General features: G+C 33.2%; 1 protein-coding gene across 2 annotated transcripts in view; it reads right to left on the bottom strand.

The window, feature by feature from the left end:
* The window catches only part of UNC13C (unc-13 homolog C), a 690,142-nt gene that overhangs the window by 237,296 nt on the left and 430,298 nt on the right, over positions 1–22,548 (bottom strand). For both annotated transcript variants that reach the window (XM_025390112.1, XM_025390110.1), the window contains exons 17-18: positions 21,973–22,106; positions 138–223 (exon numbers count right to left, since the gene is read on the bottom strand). In XM_025390112.1, the coding sequence (XP_025245897.1) occupies positions 138–223; positions 21,973–22,106 (220 nt within the window). The remainder of the gene's footprint in view (positions 1–137; positions 224–21,972; positions 22,107–22,548) is intronic.

Genomic DNA, 22,548 nt, shown 5'->3' with positions numbered 1-22,548 from the left:
GGAAATAAGTTTTAGAACTAAATTGATCACAATAATTAATGTTTTAACGTTTCAATTCTTAACATTTAAAGCCAAGAACACAAAATCACCATTTAACTCTAACATGTAGGTGAATAAGTATAAATATTTATAATTACCTTCTAATGCATACTTCATATCCAGAGCAAAAAGAGTCCACATAATTTCGGCACTTATTTTTCCCATGTTCAGCTCTTGAGGAAACCTAAAACCAAACACATTTAATTAGTGTATGAGGAAGAATAACATGCCTACAAACCAAAATACATCATTTTACACATCTACCACAGTAGTTATTATATAGTTCATAAACACTGTTATTTATGACATTTCTCTTTATGAACTGTCATAAGTAAAAAAAAAAAAGTTACACACTAGAGTTTAATGTTAAAAAGTTATTGGATCGTAAGAAAACAGACTTCATTATATCAGTGCCAAAGTAACAGTGGCTGGGGCTGCCTGTGGATGTCTTGTGATGAGTGTTTGTGTCTCAAGAGCTCCTTTGGTTTTATCGAAGACTTCTCCTTCTCCTTCTCCTTCTTCTTTTTTGTTTTGAGACGGAGTCTCACTCGGTCTCCCAGGCTGGAGTGCAATGGTGCCATTTTGGCTCACTGCAATCTCCTGGGTTCAAGCAATTCTCCTGCCTCGGCCTCCCAAGTAGCTGGGATTACAGGCGTGTGCCACCACACCCAGCTAATTTTTTGTATTTAGTAGAGACAGGGTTTCACCATGTTGGTTCAGGCTAGTCTGGAGTTCCTGATCTCAGGTGATCCACCTGCCTTGGCCTCCGAGAGTGCTGAGATTACAGGCATGAGCCACCACACCTGGCTGACTCCATCTTTTTATGTCTCACTTTCGAGGATAGATCAGAAGAAGGTGAATAGCAAATACCATATGACACTAAAAAATCACAACTCATATATGTCCCTCAGCCATTTTCCTTGAAGGACACTTAAGTACTTTTATTTTTTCTATTATCTATTATCTTTATGTGAATTATTTCAACAAAGATTCCTCACTCCCTCTGGCAAAATGGCTCCTGGTGGACACCCCCACTAATCTGTACTCTAGAACTTCCAGGCAGGTCTGTGTTTAGACTAAACAAGCTTAGCTTAAAAATAAGATTCTGACTGCTTCTAAACATTTATTTTGTTTGCATGTGTTTTCAATCTCATGAAAAGGCTCCTAAGTAATATAAGCCCAATGAATATGATGACCGAGTCTTTTTATTACAATGTAAACACTCACTCCATGCCAGAATGTAAGACTGGAAGTATTTTCTCTCTCTCTCTCTATATATATACAGACGTGCACACATGAATAGAAATATTTATATCAAGGAACAGAGCTAGCCCTCACATTCATCTACATTTGGGGGTTCAATAAAAAAAAGAGTATAATCCTGTATGGAAAGCGTTACCTAAGGAAATATGACTTCAAGACAACCTCAAATAAGAAAAGACTATTGACACATACAGAACTACTCTAGTCCATATTTCCATCAAAATTAGAGTGTGTTGCATCAGTTTCCCTTACTGACTGCCAGTTTTATCAATTTGTCTAATAAGGCATTCAATTTTGAAACTTAAATCCAGAAGCTTTATATTTATCAAGTATTTAAGTTCAGATCTCTTCTACAAAATTTAATACAACCTGAATACATATAAATTAGTTTTCAACATTAAATTTTACTTTATTGATATAACAATAACCCCAGGTAAACAATTTATTTCAAAAGGTTTCATCTGAGCATAAATACTAGCATCATACATTTTGTAGTCCATTAGATTTTATGTAGTTAGTATGCAGCATCAAAATTATAAGTGATATAATAAGAGTGCTTTTTGCTTATAAAAAGACAAAATTGCTTAGTTATTTTGATTTATTTAAATCAAGAATAAGATTATATTAGCTTTACAGTACAATATACAGGAAACAAAGATATTCACACAAAAAACTAAAGAATATCTCTTATAAACATAGATCGTCAACAAAAAATATCAAATTTAATCTCACAATATACAAAATGAATAATACATTATGATCAAGAGAGGTTTATCCCAAAAATGCAACATTAATTCAACCTTCAAAAATCAATCAACATAATTTACTATATTGTTAGACTATGGAAGAAAAATTTTATGATCATCTCAATAGATGCTGAAAAGGTATTTGACAAACTTCAACATTCATTCATGATTTTAAATCCCTCTGAAAGATAGTAACTAAAGTGAACTTTTTTAACCTCATAAAGAGAATCTACAAAACCCTACTGCTAAAATTATAGTTATGTCTCACACTTGATACTTAAGGATGAAGGCAGTGATGTTGACTCTCAGTATTTCTACATAACATTATACTGGAGTTCTTAAGTTCTGTTAAAATGCAAGAAAAATACGTAAGAGGCATATAGATAGCAAAGGAAGCAATACAACTCTTCAGAGAGAACATGATTTTCTACATAAAAAATGGCATACTAAAAATTGTCTGCATAGAAAATGTCTAAAAAACTAATTTAAGAAGCTACAAAATATAAGGTCACAGAATACAAATTCATATATTTCTGTATACTACCAATGGACTATTGGAAATCGAAATTAAAATAACAGTATCATTTATAATAGCATCTGATATGGTTTTGCTCTCTGTCCCCACCCAAATCCCATCTCAAATTGTAATCCCTGCATGTTGAGGGAGGGATCTGTAATCCCCATGGGGGCGGTTTCCTCTATGCTGTTTTCTTATAGTGAGTGAGTGCTCACAAGATCTGATGGTTTTAAAAGTGTTGGCCAGTTCACTCCTGTGCTCTTGTCTCTCTCCTCCTGCCTTGTGAAGAAGCTGCTTGCTTCCCCTCAGCCTTCAACTGTGATTATGTTTCCTGAGGCTTCCCTCACCATATGGAACCGTGAGTCAATTAAACCTCTTTCCTTTATAAATTACTCAGTCTCAGGCATCTTTTCTTTTCTTTTCTTTTTTTTTTAGATGAAGTCTCACTCTGTCCCCTAGGCTGGAGTGCAGTGGTGCAATCGTGGCTCACTGCAACCTCCACCTCCTGGGTTCAAGCGATTCTCCTGCCTCAGCTTCCCGAGTAGCTGGGACTACAGGCATGCACCTTATAGCAGGGTCAGAATGCACTAATGCAGCATCAAAAGTTATTAAATACTTAGTTATAAATCTAATATAATATGCATAAGATTTATATGAAGAAAACTATAAAGTATTGAAAAACGAAATAAGGCCTAAATCGATATGTTGTATTTATAGGCTGATATACTCAATAATGTTAGAATTTTATCTTTTCTCAAATTGATTCATAGATTCAATGCAATCTCAATCAAAATTCTAGCAGAATTTCTTGTGGAAATCAACAAACTGATTCTAAAATTGGCATAGTAAAGTAAAAACACCAGAAGATGAAAAAAATGCTGTTGTTGTTTTTTTAAAGTAAAGAACAAACTTTACTTGTATTTGCAGTTTTCTATGAAAATATAATAATTCACACAGAATGTCTTCAAATACAAGAGTGGTTAATTTTCAACAATGTGTAACAGTATGTCAGTGAATAAAGGACAATGTTTTCAACAAGAGATGCTAAAATACTTGAATATCTACAGGCAAAAAGAAAAAATCTTGACTCATACCTTGCACCAAATTAAACATCTAACTCAAAATGGACCACAGACCAAAATGCCAAATCTAAAGCCATAAAACTTTTGAAAGAGAACATAGTAGAAAATCTTTGTGACCTTATATTAGGCAAAACTTGTCTAGATGTAACACAAAAGTGTAACCCATAAAATATTGATAAATTGAACTTCATGAATTAAAATCTGATCTTCAAAAGACATTGTTGAGAAAACAGAAAGATAAGCCACAGACAGGGAGAAAAAAATTTGCAAAACATGTGTCTGATAAAGGATTTATATCTAGGATATATACATTACACTAAAATCTCAGTAATAGAGAAAAAACATTACCCAATAAAAATGGGCAAATGATTTGAATGACACTTTAGAAGAGAAAAAAATTAGATGGGAAATAAACACATGCGAATAGGCTCAACATTATTAGTCATTAGATACTTGCCGATAAAATTATGATGTGATACTATATGTCTATTAGTATAGCTTAAAAAAACAAAAGGCAAAAGCCCAACACTATTAAGGGCTAGCAAAGATCCAAGTGTGCAGAGGAGCTGGAACTCTGACACATTGCTTCTGAGAATGGAAAATGTTATAGTTGTTTTGGAAAGCAGTTTGGCAAATGACATTTTTTATAGAATTGGAAAAAAATATTCTAAATTCATATGGAACCAAGAAAGAACCCAAACATACAAAACAATCTTAAGAAAAAAGAACCAAGCCAAAGATATCATACTACCTAACTTCAAATTATACTACAAGACTACAGTAACCATAACAGCGTGATACTGGCACCAAGAAAGACACATAGAACAATGGAACAGAACAGAGAGCCCACAAATAAGGCCACACACCTACAACCCATCTGATCTTTCAAAAAGATGACAAAAGCAATGGGGAATCAACTCCCCATTCAATAAATGATGCTGGGATAACTGGCTAGTCATGTGCAGAAGACTGAAACTGGATCTTTTTCACTATATACAAAAATCAACTCAAGATGAATTAAAGACTTAATGTAAAATCGAAAACGATAAAAACCCAGAAGAACACCAAGAAAATGCCATTCTGGGCATAGGCCCTGGCACAGATTTTATGATGACCCCAAAAGCAATTGCAACGAAAAGAAAAATTGACAAGCGGAATTTAATTAAAGTAAAGAGCTTCTGCACAGCAAAAGAAACTATCAACAGAGTAAAGGGACATCCTTCAGAAGGGGAGAAAATACTTGCAAAGTATACATCTGGCAAAGGTCTAATATCCAGAATCTATAAGAAACTTAAACAAGTCAATATGTAAAAACAACAGGCAACACCATTAAACATGAACAAAGAATATGAACAGAGACTTCTCAAAAGAAGACATACACATGGCCAACAAGCGTGTGAAAAAATGCTTGACATTGCTAATCATTACAGCAATGCAGATCAAAACCATCATGAGATATTACCTCACATTGGTCAGAATGGCAATCATTGAAAAGTAAAAACATAACAGATGCTGGTGAGGTTGCAGAGAAAAGGGAATGATTATATACTGCTGGTAGGAAACAGCCACTGTGGAAAACAGTTTGGAGATTTCTCAAAGGACTTAAAATAGAACTACCATTTGACTCAGCAATCTCTTTACTGGGCATATAACCAAAAGAAAACAAATCTTTCTACCAAAAAGACATATGCACGTGTATGGTCATCACAGCACTATTCATAATAAACAAAGACATAGAAGTCAAGCTACAAGTCCATACACAGTGGACTGGATAAAGCAAATGTGTACCGTAGGATACTACATAGGTATAATAAAGAATAAAATCGTGTTCTTTGCAACAACATGGATGGAGCTGGAGGTCATTATTGTAAGTGAATTAACTCAGGAACACAAATTAAATATCAGATGTTCTCACTTATAAGTGGGAGCTAACTATTGAGTACATATGGACACAAATAAAGGAACAATAGACATTGGGACCTCCTTGAGGGTAGAGGGTGGGAGAAGAGTATGGATCTAAAAGCTACCTATTGGCTACTATGCCTGTAGCTGTTTTGGAAAGCAGTTTTGGCATTTTTCATAGGATTAGAAAAAAATTCTAATATATAACCAAGAATTAGATGCTTATCATCTGGGTGATGAAATAATTTGTATATCAAACCCCCATGACTTACAATTTACCCATGTAGCAAACCTGCCTACGTACCCACTGAAACTCAAATAAAAGTTGGAAAGAAAAAGCAAAACAAAAACCACCATTTAAAATAAAACAACAAACTGGAAAAATATATCCAGCTTATATAAAAGACAAAAAGAGAATATTATTAACATAAAAAGAACATGTAATATTATTAACATGTTAAAAATCTATAGAAAAAAATAAAAGAAAAAGTGGCTGAGATGAAAGGGAAATTAAAAAAAAAAATCAAAGCCTAATAAACACAAGAAAGGAGCTGTTCACCTTAATAAGAGTGAAAATTTTCTACTTATCAGACTGGAAACAATTTAAAAATTGATGAAAATTCAGGCTTTCTTTTTTTGAAGTTGATTTTCTCGTAGTTATCTAATGACTCTCTACAGGCTTTCAGTTCTTCTGCTATACCAGTATCTGTGCTGTCCCTATCCCCTTCTCTTCTCTGTGCCGCAGGAGTCCCCTCATTGACGGCATCATCCTGATGTTAAATGATACCATGGAAAAATATGCAGCTGTTGAAATGATCAAGGCAGAACTATTTCAGTTGACATGAATAGATGTCTCTCAGGCAGTATTAGGTGAATAAAGCAAATTATTGATTAACATATAAGATGATCGTATATTTCATAAACAATACTATGAAAGCAAACATTATTAAATGAATTTCTATGTTTATATGTGTGAAAAAGTTAGCTGGAAGAAAACACACCAAACTACTGAAAATTTATAAAGCTTCGGTTGGGGAGTCATGCTTTTAATTTTTACTGATTTACTTCACAGAAATGATCTAAAAATGTTAGAACTCTTATTTTCTACTTCATACAGCCTGTGAAGGTGAATATGATTATTTCTGTGATCATAACATTTTTCAAACTCAATTTTGAAGTAGAATCAATGGGAGTTTTACTACATACATGAGTTATTTTAAAAGATGGATAATAATAATTTGTTTCCCACAAAACCCCTATTCAGTTGTTATTATTTCTAATTTAAAAATTGGTGGTCAGGAGTTAAGCCCTGAGATATCTCCAGTAAAGAAATAACAATATTCAATGAGTATACTAGAACATGAACCAAATCAAAGACAGAATCAGAAATAGAGCCTATGGTTCTTGCCCATGTTTCTTTTTACTTTTTTTTTTTTTTTTTGAGACGAAGTCTCGCTCTGTTGCCCAAGCTGGAGTGCAGTGGTGCAATCTTGGCTCACTGAAGCTCCACCTCCCGGGTTCACGTCATTCTCCTGCCTCAGCCTCCAGAGTAGCTGGGACTACAGGTGCCCACCACCATGCCTGGCTAATTTTTCGTATTTTTAGTAGAGATGGGGTTTCACTGTGTTAGCCAGGGTGGTCTCGGTCTCCTGACCTCGTGATCTGCCCACCTTGGCCTCTCAAAGTGCTGGGATTACAGGTGTGAGCTACCGCGCCTGGCCTATTCTTCTCTTTGACAATAAAAAATCCCATGCATTGAAAATGTTTACACAGTTAACAATTTCTTTCTTTCTTTCTTTTTCTTTTTTTTTTTTTTGGTATTAGGCTATTGGTTTTTTCCTCAGAATACTTACTGTTTAAATTATTGGCTTCATGTTTTGTGCAGTAGTCCCTCTTTAAATTTAAATCTCAAGATCTACTTCTTGCTAAGATCTACTTCTATACAGAAAACAATATTTGGGATCTGAGGCCTCATTCTGATCAGTTTTAGAAGTTTTGCTCTATTATAATACATTATGATACGCTGGTTTCAATTTTGTTTGTGCTATTACCTGTAGAGATAATAGACATCTCATGATAGAAAATAAAAAGAATGCAAAGTTTCTTTCTTTAACAGCTACACAAGTTCTCCTGAAGCCTGTATTTTATTTTACCTTACCTCCACTCTATGGTACTTTTTGTACAGTCAGAATTACATTTCTGACTCTTTCTTACATATTTCATAGTTAAATTAATGGCAATACTATTTAGCTGCTGAATTTAGATAGCTACCAGAGTCATCAGCCTCTGCCACGATCCACAGTGTCCCCTCCTTTGCACCCTCCGGGGAATTTTTTCTTTGGTCTACGTGTGGAATTTGCCTCTCGCTTCCCTATTCCCAATATCACACCCCCAATTCAAGTCATTATCTTCATTTGCCTCAATAATTGCACTATTAGTTTTTGTTTTTGCCCCTATTTTTCCCTCTTCTGATACATCTATATTATCAACCAATTTGCCTTTTAAAAACACAGGCCATCATATTTCTAACTACTGCTTTAAAACCATAAATTGCTTGTCGCACGTTTTTTAGCATATAATAGTTTCAACTCATTAATATGACTATCCTGCTCTGATCATCTGGCCCCAACTTTCATTTCTTTCACCTTCATTCCCCAACCCTTACCATGAATAATCTAGCTACCCCTAGTATTTATTATTTCTTGACATGCCTGACATTCCATATATCTTCTGATCATTTTTCACCTTCCTGCTGTCTCTTCTTCTTAATTGCTATGAGATAATAACCTCTCTCTCTCCCTGGAAAGCACAGCCCAAGTATCACCTCCCTTTAAGTCTTCTGCTGTATTCAAGGCAGAATTAGCAATGATTAAATGCCTGTGAATGATAAGGGCAAAGAGAAGTGCATAGTGACTATAAATGGGTCTGAGCTCGCTTAATATTAAGAATTAGTGACAGGATTGGTGCTTTTATACTGTAGAAATTACACAATTTTACTCTTGACACAAGGTCTCACTTAACTGGCACACTGTGATTGACATTTGCTTTGTAGTTCCAAACTGATGAAAATGAGGGGAATAATATTTTTTCTCTTTAACCAATTTTGTCTAGCATTATACAACATCTCTCCTGACAGGGTTCAGGACATGCTACCCCAAAATATGGCACCTTGGCAAATTGAATATTTCAAGTGGAAGGAATCTGAGAAATGGCACATGCAGTTAGGACTTTGTGATTTTCCCCTGAAGCAAGAATAAAACCTAGAAAGGGTTTTCTGATCTTCCTCTGAAGCAGGAAATAAGATCCTTATGTGAGAGCTGCTGCTCCTATACCAAAAGCAAAGAAAGAAGCATCCTTATCAAAAGGAACGTGAATGAGCAGGCCTTGCTGTTTCTCCAAGTTTACTGTATTTATACTTTTCTGCGGGCTTCTATACATGTCCCCACAACTCTCCACTTTTGGTCAAACCTAGCACAAAATATACTCAAATTTAGTCATTTATTCAGGTCTTTAATTCCTTTGAAGGCTCCCGTGTCATATAAAGCCTATGTTAAATAAATTTGCATGCTCTTCTCTTGTTAATAGATCTTGTTATAGTGACTACAGCTGAGGACTCAGAGGATAGAAGGATAGAAGGAAAAGATATTCTTTCTCCCCTATACTTCTCTCACATAGCATCTCTTTACTACCTAACAGTATTAATTACATTTACACAGTCTTCCCAATACCTACATATGTATCTAATTCTTTTCTCTCCATACTATTTTTTTTTTTTTTTTTTTGAGATGGAGTCTCACTCAGTCACTCAGGCTGGAGTGCAGTGGGGCAATCTCTGCTCACTGCAAGCTCTGCCTCCTGGCTTCACAGCATTCTCCTGCCTCAGCCTCCCGAGTAGGAGCAGCTGGGACTACAGGCGCCCGCCACCATGCCCGGCTATTTTTTTTCTATTTTTTTAGTAGAGACGGGGTTTCACTGTGTCAGCCAGGATGGTCTCGATCTCCTGACCTTGTGATCCGCCCGTCTCGGCCTCACACAGTGCTGGGATTACAGGCGTGAGCCACTGCGCCTGGCCCTCTCCATACTATTTAAACCATTTTAGCAGCCAGAATACAACTAAGTAACATTTGCAAAGCTAACAGTTTCCCAAACAATTCTTCACTGTTTTCTGCCTTGTGGAAATAGGGGAGAAAAATGAACAATTATGAGTAAAATACAGTGGGTGAAAGAAGAAAGTCGGTTCTGGAAATGAAAGGAGAAATACTCCATTTTCCCGACAACATAGATTTTATCAATTTCTGAGAAACTAATGGCTACATTTTAAGTTTCTAATTTTTAAGGGACCACAAAATAATATTTCCATAATAGTGTTTTTTCACTGTGTCCAACTTTGCCTTTGCAGACTTGTAAATATGTAATCTCATTTTGACACTAAATTTTTATATGCTTTTTCTATGCTGTAGTCCCAATATCAAATCATTATTTAAAAGGCAGAGTAGTTTTTTTCTGACACATTTCACAATTGAATACGTCTGCCTTTTGGTGGGGGCTCGCTAAGGAGTCTATACCATCTGCGTATTTGCTAGAGGCTTATTTTCCAAAATTTAACACATTTTTGGCTATTTTTCCTGTCTGATACCTAGCAGTATAATACAGAAGTTAAATAGCAATGCATTCCAAAAGACAGTGATTTCATTTCTCCTCTGCTACTTAGTTAATTTACCCAGTGGAGCAGTGAGTAATCTCTTCAAAACTCAATTTTCTCACTTGTCAAATGGGGATGATATTAATTGTGTAACTTGGGACTGTTTCTAGGGCTGTTGTGAGGATTAAATGAGATTTTACATGTAAATATTTTGCTTAGTCACTGACACACAGTGAGTACTCAATAAATGTTTCCTGCTGATAATGATGAAATTATAAGTATAAATGAGACAGACAGGAAAATATTTAGATTCCATTGATTTCTAACGTAAAAATAATCACATAAAGTGAATGAAAACTTATATTTGTATTTACTAGGTGTTTAGTCCGTAGGATAAAATTTGTTAATAAAGTTAATAGCAATACACTTGATTTAGGAAAATGTTTATGTACTCACAGGACTAAATGGTTTTATGAACTTCAGAAATATTGAGCTATACACTAACAATTCATACATTAACTAAAAATGAATTCTAAACTATGATAGAAACAAAACTGAAAGAGGTTTACCTTTCCACAACCATTTTGTAACTTTGTAGAAGTTGTCATACATACTTAAAAGTTAAAAGAAGTACACATAAATATGGTATATGAAATATTCCTACTTATCATAGATATTTAAATTAGCCTTTCTCACACTAATCTGAATTCATGAGGTTTTCTTGTGCACAAATTAAATTCTCTAAGGTGTAGCTCCACCTCTTCTTCATTTTCAATGCAGTCATAGCTTAACTTAATCTACCATTATAAAGAGGAGGTTTAATGAAATAACTGATCCATTCCACCATTATTTGACTGTCTCCTGTTTTTAATTTGCAGCAATTAATTAACAAAGCACAAATGTTTTAAATCTTGAATCTTATGAGACACAACAATTTAATAACCTAATTTATTATCTTGCAAATTTCTTACTGAAATGAGGAAAACATAATCTGCCACTGCCAAATTTGATAATACTGATTCATCAGTCACAATGGATAAAATTAGAATCCATTAAATGTGAAGTATTATTTTGATATGCAAAGTTTGTCTTTTAAGAAAAGTATGTTAATTATTACAAATTAGTAAGCAATGGTTCCCCGTTCCTGCCTGTCATGTATGCATCTGAAATTTCTTTGTCATAGCTGGAACTTAAGAGACAGTTTGTTGTGCCCTTTTTACATTATAAAACATATTAAGCCTTTGTTAGTATGTTCTGCACTTAAGATACTTGACATCCATTTAGTGCAATTAACTGCTATTATCATGAATGTAGTGAACAACTAAGCATAAATTTTATTAAGCAGGACTCTACTAGTAAATTACAAGCCATCCTTACAAATTAATGCTATGATAGAAATTTTTCCATTTGTACTTAGGTTCTCTTGTACCATAAAGCAAATTGATCAAAAGTGCCATTTGAAGCCAATCACCCTTTTTATCTTTTTGCTTTCTCTTTGTTTCATTTATAACCTAAGGCATTATTTTAATGAACTCAGATCTTTAAGTATATATTTAATTTTAACATGAAAAACAAAATTGTGAATGGATCTATGTAAACTTTTTTTTTTTTTTTTTTTTGAGACAGGTTCTCACTCTGTTGCTCAGGCTGTTGCTGAGTGTTGCCTTGGCTCACTGCAGCCTCCACCTCCTGGGCTCAAGCAGGTCCTTCCGCCTCAGCCTCCCTAATAGCTGGGACTACCAGTGTGTGGCAAAATGCCTGGTTAATTTTTGTATTTTTTTATTTAGAGACGGGGTCTCACTATGTACTGATCTCAAACTGCTGGCCTCAAGAAATCCTCCTGCCTCAGGTTCCCAAAGTGCTGGGATTACAGGCAGGAACCATTGCTCCTGGCTTCCACTTTTTAAAAGTTTTTATTTTTTTATGTCAGAGACAGGATCTTGCTCTGTCACCCAGGCTGGAGTGCAGTGGTCTGATCATAGCTCACTTCAGCCTTGAACTCCTGGGATCGAGAGACCCACCTGCCTCATCCTTCCAAGTAGCTGGGACTACCAGCATGAGCCCAGCTCTAAGTTAACTATTGAAATCAGCATCGCATAAGACAATTAAAATACCACCTGGCAGTATGACAAAGGAGTTGCAGATGGCCAGAGACAGCCTAAATAACTTGTGTAATGCGCATGGGATAAATAGTCAACAGAATTTACTGAGTTTAGATAACTGTTTCTCAAGCTGCAAGACCTGGTACAAGCAAGTCCTCATGTTCATATTGCAGGGCAGGTGGAGCACCTATTCAATGCAGGCATTAGGGTGGGTGCCTTCTGTGCATTATCTCTACAAATCCTGCTATGGTCTCATGAATTAAGTTTTGCCTCCTAATTTCTAAAACATAGAAAGCCTAAAAGATGTTGCAATCAGATCCAGATTAATCATTAAAATATCAGAAATGTTTGGAAGGATTAATGTGCATCATCTTATTTATGGGATCCTCTTGTTAACATTAACCCTTTTGTTACTTCAAAGGGTTGCTGACATTTTGATTCTGCCTATTACTAGATATGTGATTTTGCGTAACTTAGTCCCCTCTATGCTTAAGTTTCATAATCTGTAATTTGGGGATGATAATGGTACTGATATCATTAGAATAAATTTAGGATTAAACATTAAACTGTAAAAATGTTAGAATAGTGCCTGACTCCAGTTAATTCCCTATGGTTCACCATATAATGATTATGATATTTATAACACATAAATATCTAGTTGTGTTAAAATCTTTCAGCAAGCATGACAAACCTTGAAAAATTCAAGATCAACTCTTTTTCGCCTCTGTGATATGTGGTCAGGGAGGTAGAAAAGTGAAATCTTCAGAGGTGTTTAAATTAGTATAATTCTTAGTAAGCATTCTTTGACAGTACTCTTGTGCACTTAGAAAAGTGTTTGAATTATTTCCACATAATGTAATATTTTGGGAAACTGCAGAGAAACACACTTGATCTGTTTTAAAATTCAAAATGGCTATGATAGACATGCGTAACAATTTTTTAAATTACTTTTGAAATTTTACTTTATATCTTTAGTGTCAGGTAGATTTTTATAACAGATCTGTGGTTTTTTCCGCTATCTATTCTGCCCATTATGAACTCCAGGTCTGCAAAACCGATCTCTTGTAGGAAATAAACCATTTGCCTAGATCCTAAGAATTCAAATTAAAGCTTTTTTTTTTTTTTTTTTTTTTTTTTTTACATTTCAACAGAAAACAAACTGCAACTATATTGGAATACATGTGTCATTCTATATACTATTATATTGGATTAGTTATGCTACTTTGGTTCCAAAAATCAGAGGCTCAAGTAACTACACATAATTAAAAAGTAATTTTTGTAAGGATACTTTGGGTAATGGAAAAACAAAACTAAACTCCATTACCACATTCTACTGGAACCCAAGAAAAATGAACTCTGTCTACTGCAGTCAAACAGCCCCTGGAGTCAGGCTTTAGGGAGCCTCAGACAAGACAGACAAGATGCTCCTTCAGGGTTTAAGGCAGCGCTGAGGAGTGCGTTGAATGACCGCAGACAGGGATCTTCCTGCACAAAGTCCTCCAGTATGTGACTCTGCTATTCTTGTATCTGTTTTTCCTTCCAAGTATCCTTTCCCTCTACTCACTGCCAACTACCTTCTTCTCTCTCAGTGCTATCTTCATTCCTGTTTATACTTCATTTTGACTTATTCTTATTTGTGGATCACCGACTGCAGGTATCTCCAAATTCGTAAACTTTCAGTGTCTATTCTCCCTGTCAGCTGAGTCATTCTCAGGATTTTTTGGTACAGTTTCAGAGAGGGAACCTAGTTTCTCTGTTTTCATAAGGCTGTGTCAACAAGGATGTATAGGAGGAGTTTAATCACAGAATGACTTGTGACTGTGGCAGGCACAGGCACAGTAGTTAATCAGTTTCAGACTCCTGATTAATTTTGTACATATCTCTTTTAGAAATTAAATATTTGTGACTCTAGCCTTGCATGGTGCCTGGCATATATTAAGGGTTCGATACATATTTATTAAATTGAAATTAAACTGTTAATGAAAAACAATAAAAGTCCAATAGAGCAGAAAAGAAAAGAATGAGATAAAATACTTTAGGTTAAAAGAAAGAATCAAATATTTACCTTATCTTTCCTATATTTACTATATATTAGGGTAACCAAGTAACCTTAATTAATGAAAGAAAGTTCTTCTTTGTAAAAAATTCTAACAAATAAATGTTGAAGAAATGATAACCTTATAAAACCACCATTTTGTCATCCCTAATGGAATAGCAAATTCTGAAGTGATCATAAATAAATGAAACCATTAGAGGAAAGGTTGATGAAGACATTTTCAACAAAGAAATAAGGCTGGCAGCACTAATCACTGTTAACATCACTACAAGGGAATAACCAGATAAAGTCCTACCTGATGTGACATAGTATGAAGTACACACAGTCACTTGTGAAGTGTTCTTAAAAAAATGAACCTGAAATATTCAGCTATGGAGAGTATTAACTATGAAGGAACAAGTTAATTAGCAGCACAAGGAGGCAAATGGAATAACCCAGAAAGTGGCATATTCTAAAGGGTAGTGAACATAGCTTCTTTCAGAAGTCAATGGTATAAATAAAATAAAAGGGAGGGGGGACTTAACTAGTATGAAAGAGACTTGTAACACACAATAACCATATGTAATGCTTATACCTTATTTGGATCCTGATTGAAACAAAACAATGTAAAAAAATAACTTCTTTAAAGAAAATCAGAAGCACTTGATTATGGAATAGGGATTACACAATACCAGGCAATTACTATTAATGTTATTAGTTGTACTGTACAAAAGAAAGCCATGATTTTTAGGGATAAATGCTGAACTAAGAAGGGATGAAATGATAGGATGTCTGAAGTTTGTTTAAGGTAATTCAGCCAAAAGAAAAAGAAAAAAAACTCAAGAGTATAGACGAAGAAAATATCACAAAATTTTGATAATTGTTGAATTAGAATGATGGCTATACAGAACTCTACTGCATAGTCTCTGTACTTTATTGTATGATTAACACTTTCACAACAATTTCTTAAATACAAAAGTAATTTAGGGAACCCATAGTGTAAGCAAACAGATCAATAACTTTAATACTCTGAACAACATTATTTCCAAAACAGAAAAAACAAAGGCAAATCCTAATCAAAGTAGCTTAAACCTAAACTTCCTCAATTCAGCAAATAAAATACACTATCTTTAAAAACATCCAATTTGAAACTAATGTTCTGGCTCATCATATAACCCTGAGAGGGGAAAAATAAGCAAATTTCATCCTTGCAAATGGAAAAGACAATCTTTCAAAATTGGTCCATTTTCTACTCAATACACTGAGATACTTTCTGTTATCTACACTTAATGAAGAGAGAAAATGAGTTGAGACTTCACTGTATGTATACTTTTGGAGAAAACTAAAAGAAATTACATATTATAGTACAATGCATGCAAACAAATGAGATAACAGAATGGATGAAACATATTTCTGCTTATGTTTTGGTATGCATAACAAAAACAAAGTAATATGAAGTCACAATAGTTTTAGTAAAATGAGTAAAATTTTCTGAATATTTAGAAATAATTAAGATTTCTTACTTTTAGGCATATATAGCTAAACTTCTCTATATTATGTATTTAATTGATATCAATCTAAAGGATTTCCATATGTATGTATACAACTCTCTGTTGCATATAATGCTTGCAAGTCACACAGATAACCAAATCTCTGTATATCAAAATATAAGTCACTGTGAATTTCTTTAAATTGATACTTCCTCCTGTATTTCTTATCTCCAATAACGATGCCCCTATAAATATAACATTTCCATTGTCTCTGCTTCCTTAACACTCTACTCAATGCATTTAGTCATAAAGATCTTTTGATTTATTTCACAAATCTGACCTTAACTCTCCACCATCTTACACAAGGCTTTCATATCTTCTCACTGGATTACTGCGATAGCCATTTAACATTTATCTTCACTAACAGAAGAAAGACAATACTAAAAGAATGAGAAAAAAATTAACTTAAAACAGAAAACAAAACATTGAATAAAATCAAAAGCTGTTTTTTAAGACCAGTAAAATTTATAAATGTTCAGCCAGTTGGACAGAACAAAAGAGAGAAGACACAAAATATAAATATTAAGGATGAGAGATAGGAAAAATCAGTTCAGATTTAACAGACATAAAAAGGATAATAATAGACTGGCATAAACAACTACATGATGGAGAAATTTCACTACTTAGATTAAACGGAAAATTTCCTTGAAGACACAAACTACAAAAACCTAAACTGAACAAATAGGTAAACTAAACAGCCCTATATCTAATGAAGAAAGAGCATTTTTAGTTTAAAAACCTCCTACAATAAAACTCTAAGCCCAGATTATTTTTCCAGTAAGTTCTATCAAAAACTCAGAAAAGAAAATGTCAAATTTTATAAAAACTCTTTTGGCAAATCATACTGGAGGAAATACTGTCTAACTCATTCTATAAAGCCATCATTACATTGATATAAAAATCAGATAAAGACACTATAAGAAAATAAAACCATAGATCAATATCCTCATAGACACAAATGCAAAAATACTTAACAAAATTTTATGAGTAAAATATAATAATATATAGGAAAGATTATACATCAAGACTATGTGGAGATTGTTCCAGGAATGGAAGGTTGGTTTAAAGTTAAACACTCGTTAGTATAATTCACCATACTGATGGTTGAAAAGCAAAATTGTGTGATTACCCTATTATGAGCAGAAAAGATATTTGAAAAAATCCAACATCCTTTCATGATAAAAACTTTCAGAATAATAAGGATGGAACAGAACTTCCTCAACCTGATAAATAATTATTCATGAAAAACATTTAGTTAACATGATATTCAATGGTAAAAGTCTGTATGCTTTCCCTATGAGATTAGGAATAAGGCAAGAATGTCTGCTCTTCACTAATTTTAGTCAACATTGTCCTGAAGATTTTAGCCAGAGCAATAAGGCAAGAAAAATAATAAAATGCATCCAAATTGGAAAGATATCAGTAAAACCATCTTTATTTTAGACAAGAATATGATGTATTTAAATAATCACAAGGAACCTACAAAAAAGTAAATTTAGGAAGGCTGAAGATATATATTTGTGTATCTTTGTACTACTAACAAAGAATGGGAAATTGGAATTAAAAATACTATTTAAGATAGTAATAAAAATACTTAGAAACCAATTAACAAAGAATATGCAACACCTTTCCACTAAAGTAAAAAATTAAATAAGACCTTAATGCATGTACATACCATGTTCATGGATTATAAAATTCATATTGCTGTTTTCATTTCTCCCCAATAGATTTATACATTTAATGCAATATCACTCAAAAGTCCAGCAGACATTTTTCTTGTAGAAATTGATGAACTGATACAAATTTAAATGGAATTGCAAAGGAGCTAGAAGAGCCAAACAATTTTCAAAAATATAAATAAAGTTGAATAAATTTTACTATAATATTTCAAGATATGTTAGAAAATGATAGTCACCAAGATGTGCAGTACTGGTGTAATTACGGATATATAGATCAATGGAACAGAATACAAAGAACTTCAGAATTAACCTCTTACATATATAGTCAACTGAGTTTTCACCTAGGTGCCAAAGCAATTCAATGAGGAAAGAATAATTTTCAACAAGTAGAGATAAAAAATAGATAACCATATGAAAATGATCCCAAAGAAAGTTAAACTTGATTATAACACTAGTTAACAAGTAAAAATTAGCTTGAAATGAATTATAGACTTAAATGTAAGATGTCTAGAAGAAAACTGTGGTGTTGCAAACTGACTGCAGATTGCAAGGATTTCTAAAATAGAAATTTTTAAAAGCTTAAACTATAAAAGAAACTGATAAAAAATTGGACTATTCCATCAAAATTTAAAAAATATGCAATAACTATGCTCTTCAGAAGGCACTAATAAGATAATGGAAAAGAAAGTTACAAACTAGAAGCATACATTGCAACATTTATTTCTGATGACAGAGCTTTATCTAGTACAGACCTTTACAACTCAACAATAATAAGATAAACATCCTAATTTGGAAATGGGAAAATGATTTTAACAGAAATTTCACCAAAGAAGATATATGAATTTCAAATATGCAGATAAAAATATGGTCAGTATCACTAGGATTCAGAAAGTGCAAATCAAAATCATAGTTAGATCATATATACCTATTAGGATAGGTAAAATTAAAAGGTTTATCAAACCAATTGTTGGCATAGTACAGCCACTTTGGAAAGCAGTTTGGCAGTTTCAATATTAAATACATACATACCATATAACTCAAGAGAAATAAAAGAGTATGTCTATAGAAAGACTTGTAAACAAATATTCATAGCAACCTAATCTTGAAAAAATACAAATTTTAACAGATGAATGAATAAACATATTGTGGTATATATGTACAAGGGAATACTACTCAAAAATAAAAAGAAACATACAATAACATGGGTGAATCTCAAAATAGTTGTAATGAATAAAAGCAGCTGGACAAAAGAATGGAGAGAGTCTATGAATACATTTACACATAATGATAACATTTCCAAACTAATTCATAGTACTAGAAAGCAGATAAGGGGTTGCCTGGGGATGGTGGAGGAGTGGATGAATTATAAAAGTGGATGAACTATTGGGGTAATGGCTATCTTCATTATTTTGAAAATAGTGATAATTTTGTGGTTAAATACACATGCCAGAACTATTCAAATTATACTATTTAAGTACATGAAATTGTATTATATTCAATTATACCTCAATAAACCTGTCAGAAAGAGAGAGAAAGAGAGACAGAAACCGAGACCTAAATCTGAAAGTACTCTGCTTAATACTATTTAGTTTTAATGAAATACTGAAATTTCTAAAACATCTAAAATTCATTATAATTTTAAAAATTGAGAAAATATTATTCAAATAAATACTGTATTTCACTAATAAATCAACAACATGGGAACAGACAGAACAGATACTGACTACATGTATAAATTTACTTTAATTTATTAATTCATTCAACAAATATGTATGCCTGAATATACATTAGTCAACAAAATAGAACTCTTTTCCCTCATGCTTATATTCTACTGTTAGTGTAAACTTGTTATCAAATTTGAATAAGCAAAAGCTTACAATGATTTCTCAAGCTCATGATAACAAGAAGAACTTCACTAAATGATCTGAATCAATAATTATGCATTACATTGAAAGATATTTTAAAATGTCCTATATTTTAAAATCATTAAATTCACTTGCCTTTGCCTCTAAAACAAAACCCAAGCTACTTTTAACATGTCCCTCACATATTGATCTGGGCCTTCATTGTTAGTGACCATAAGACACAATAACAGGGATTGTTTATTAATATTGCAGATTTCTGTGTCAATTTCAGGTTTTCTGAATCCATAGATTTGGGGTGGGGCTCAAGATCTGCAAATCCAACTAGTAGTCCATGTGATCCTTACCCTAGTGGTCTGGAATTTTTACTTTGTGAAATCCTGCATTAGTTTAAGTAGCCAAGGAGATGATTAATGAAGCATAAATGTGACAATACAGTATTCAAACAAAGAAACAGATATAAATGAAAATCTCACCACATTATACAAATGCAACATTGGCCACCAGGACCCCATCTCAGTCTCCAGATGAGTTCACTTAAAGCATTTATTAAATTAAGTGAGAAACTAAATTGAATGATCTTCAGTATGCAAAAAAAGCTTTACAGCATCCTTAAAATCTGACCAAACACAATAATAAATAACGGATTCCAAATAGAGGAAGGCATTTGTTTTTTTCAGGGACAAGTTTTCAAAGGAAAAAAGTGGACTTAAACTCTGACATTAAAAACAAAATTAAAACCAAAAACAAAAACAATTCTCTCCCCATATGTCATTGCTAATTTTTATAACTTAGGCTTAATTTAGTTCACAATTATAAATATATTTTTGCCATAAATATTATTTATTCCAGTTCCTTTACTACAGTTACATATAATCTACTAAAATCTTTGTATATATTTTGAGGTACATGGCTAAAAATAAATCATGGGCATTTTAATTTCTTCCATGATTTTATAATGTATTTTACTGGTCATATCCTGATTGAAGATACTTGGTAAACATAAGAAATTTCTTTGATTATTAAAGCCAAAGTTTCTTCATAGAACTGAATTTGTGTTTCTCAGTAGAAGTTCGTTTTCATCCAGCATCCATTTATAAAATGGCCTATCCCAGTCCAAGGACACAGTCTTGAAACAAGTTGTCAGTCTCCCAATGTTTCAGAAACCTACTCTGTCCTCAAGAAAGGTCCAAAGAGTAAATAAGAAAACAATCCTATTCCACAAAGTTGTCAGAGACCTGAGAAGTACTTCTCGGGACCCGTGATGAGATGATGACAGGTTATAGATTAAGAGAAGATCTTCTAGTCCTAACAGCAGAGAATAAAAGAGCAAAGTCTGTGCAGAGATTGAAACACTAAGGCCTTCAGGAAGAAAAGGTGGATATAAGAATTAGGTTTGGGGAAAAAGGGAGAAGAAAGTGAAAGGGCAAACTTAATGTAATGATGATTGTATACCAAAAATAGGACCACTTTCTCCACAATTAGGAATTGGGGGACTGTTGAAAATGGGTGATTAACAGTAAGCAGAAAAGGATGAAGATTGAAATACTTAAATGTATTTCTTCTTTAATTGGAATTTTAATTGGAGCCAACATAAACAATGACCCTAATGGTCTTGACCAGTATAGAGGGTAAGAATACCAAACACATTTATCCATAGTAAGTCTGAGTCTACTTCACTGTTCTACTTTACTGTTTGTCTATTTCTGCTATCTTTGCTACCCATAACATTTCAGGTCTAACTAATATTGTCAAGACAATCCTCTTCATTAACCAGATTGCAAGTGCCTAGCTGGTAGTCTGATGTTATATTTGCTTTTATGGTCTTTAATATTTGGGTGTAAAATAAAATCTAAATATGCAATATTAAAGTTGGATAGGATCTTGGAAATCATCTAATAATTACACCTTTGTTTTAGTTGGGAGGAAACTGAGACCCAGGGAAATTAGATAATTTGCCTAAGGTCACATAGCTAGTGGTATTTTGATAAAATGAGGATTTTTACAGTCTTTTCTAGAACAGTCATGAATTTTAATTCATCTATATTGTCTTAGAGGCATGAACTTTAGATTGTAATTTGTGAAAATTGACTTGTTTTATTAAATATTTTATTAAATTTGTTAAATCAATATGCATAGCTATTTTGAAAGCAGCTGTTGTGCCAAATGTTTATTATTCAAAAGCCACAATGCAATATGTTTAATACTAACTCTTCAAAATTATTTTTAGTTTTGGGGGAGTGCACTTTTTTTTCTTTTGAGACAATGGTATAGTTATGAAAGGATCCAGAGGAAAAGTTTTACATTACATAAAAATCAAATCTTGGAAAATATTTTTCTCCATATCCACAGATTCATACTCCATGGAGCTCAAATTAAAAATTCATAATATCATTTAATTGATATTTGCTGATAAAAGTTGAAAAATACCATTTTCTATAGCTTAATCATGGAAAAGTTTATTATTGTCATCAGAGTATGTTGCACTTAAAATATGTATTATTTTAACTTCAGTGGAATAAAATCCATTCATTTCCAAAACATTGTACTTACTGATTCAGGACAGGTGTGTAGGCAGTTTTATCCTCATCAATAATAGTGACCATCAGTGTAATAAGTTGGGGCCAAAAATCCAAATTCTTGGTGGTTGGTCCCTGATCTTCACGAGGAATGTCCTGTTTCTTACTCTGCTCACAAATTCACGCAACATGCAAAAGAAAAGGTTAAATGGGATGACTTTAGTTAGATGTCACTGTCAAATAGAAGATCAAAGAAAAATGATTATGGAAATGAAATTCTTAGATTATGGGAGTTAAAGCTGTTAAACTCAGGTTTCTTTTCTTCATTGAATGGCATCCCATAGAATAAACTCACAGTGGCCAGGCTTGTATTTCCAATCACTTTTTAAGTTTTGGTTTAACTTCCATTGCTTTTTTTATTGTTGTTGTTCTGGATTGGAGGTTTTTCCTCCCTCTGATGATTATAGTTCGTGACCTTAAGAATTACTATTATAGAAATTATGCCTTTAATGTGGCTTCTTCCAAGGATGAAAATTGAATTTTGTGTGTGCAAAGGTGTGTGTTTGTGTGTACGTGCAAGTATGTGTGCATAAAATTTATCTTGTCTAAA

The sequence above is a fragment of the Theropithecus gelada genome, chromosome 7a (assembly GCF_003255815.1).
Source record: "Theropithecus gelada isolate Dixy chromosome 7a, Tgel_1.0, whole genome shotgun sequence".
Classification (NCBI taxonomy): Eukaryota; Metazoa; Chordata; class Mammalia; order Primates; family Cercopithecidae; genus Theropithecus; species Theropithecus gelada.
This window is presented reverse-complemented; position numbering and strand designations above follow the sequence as displayed.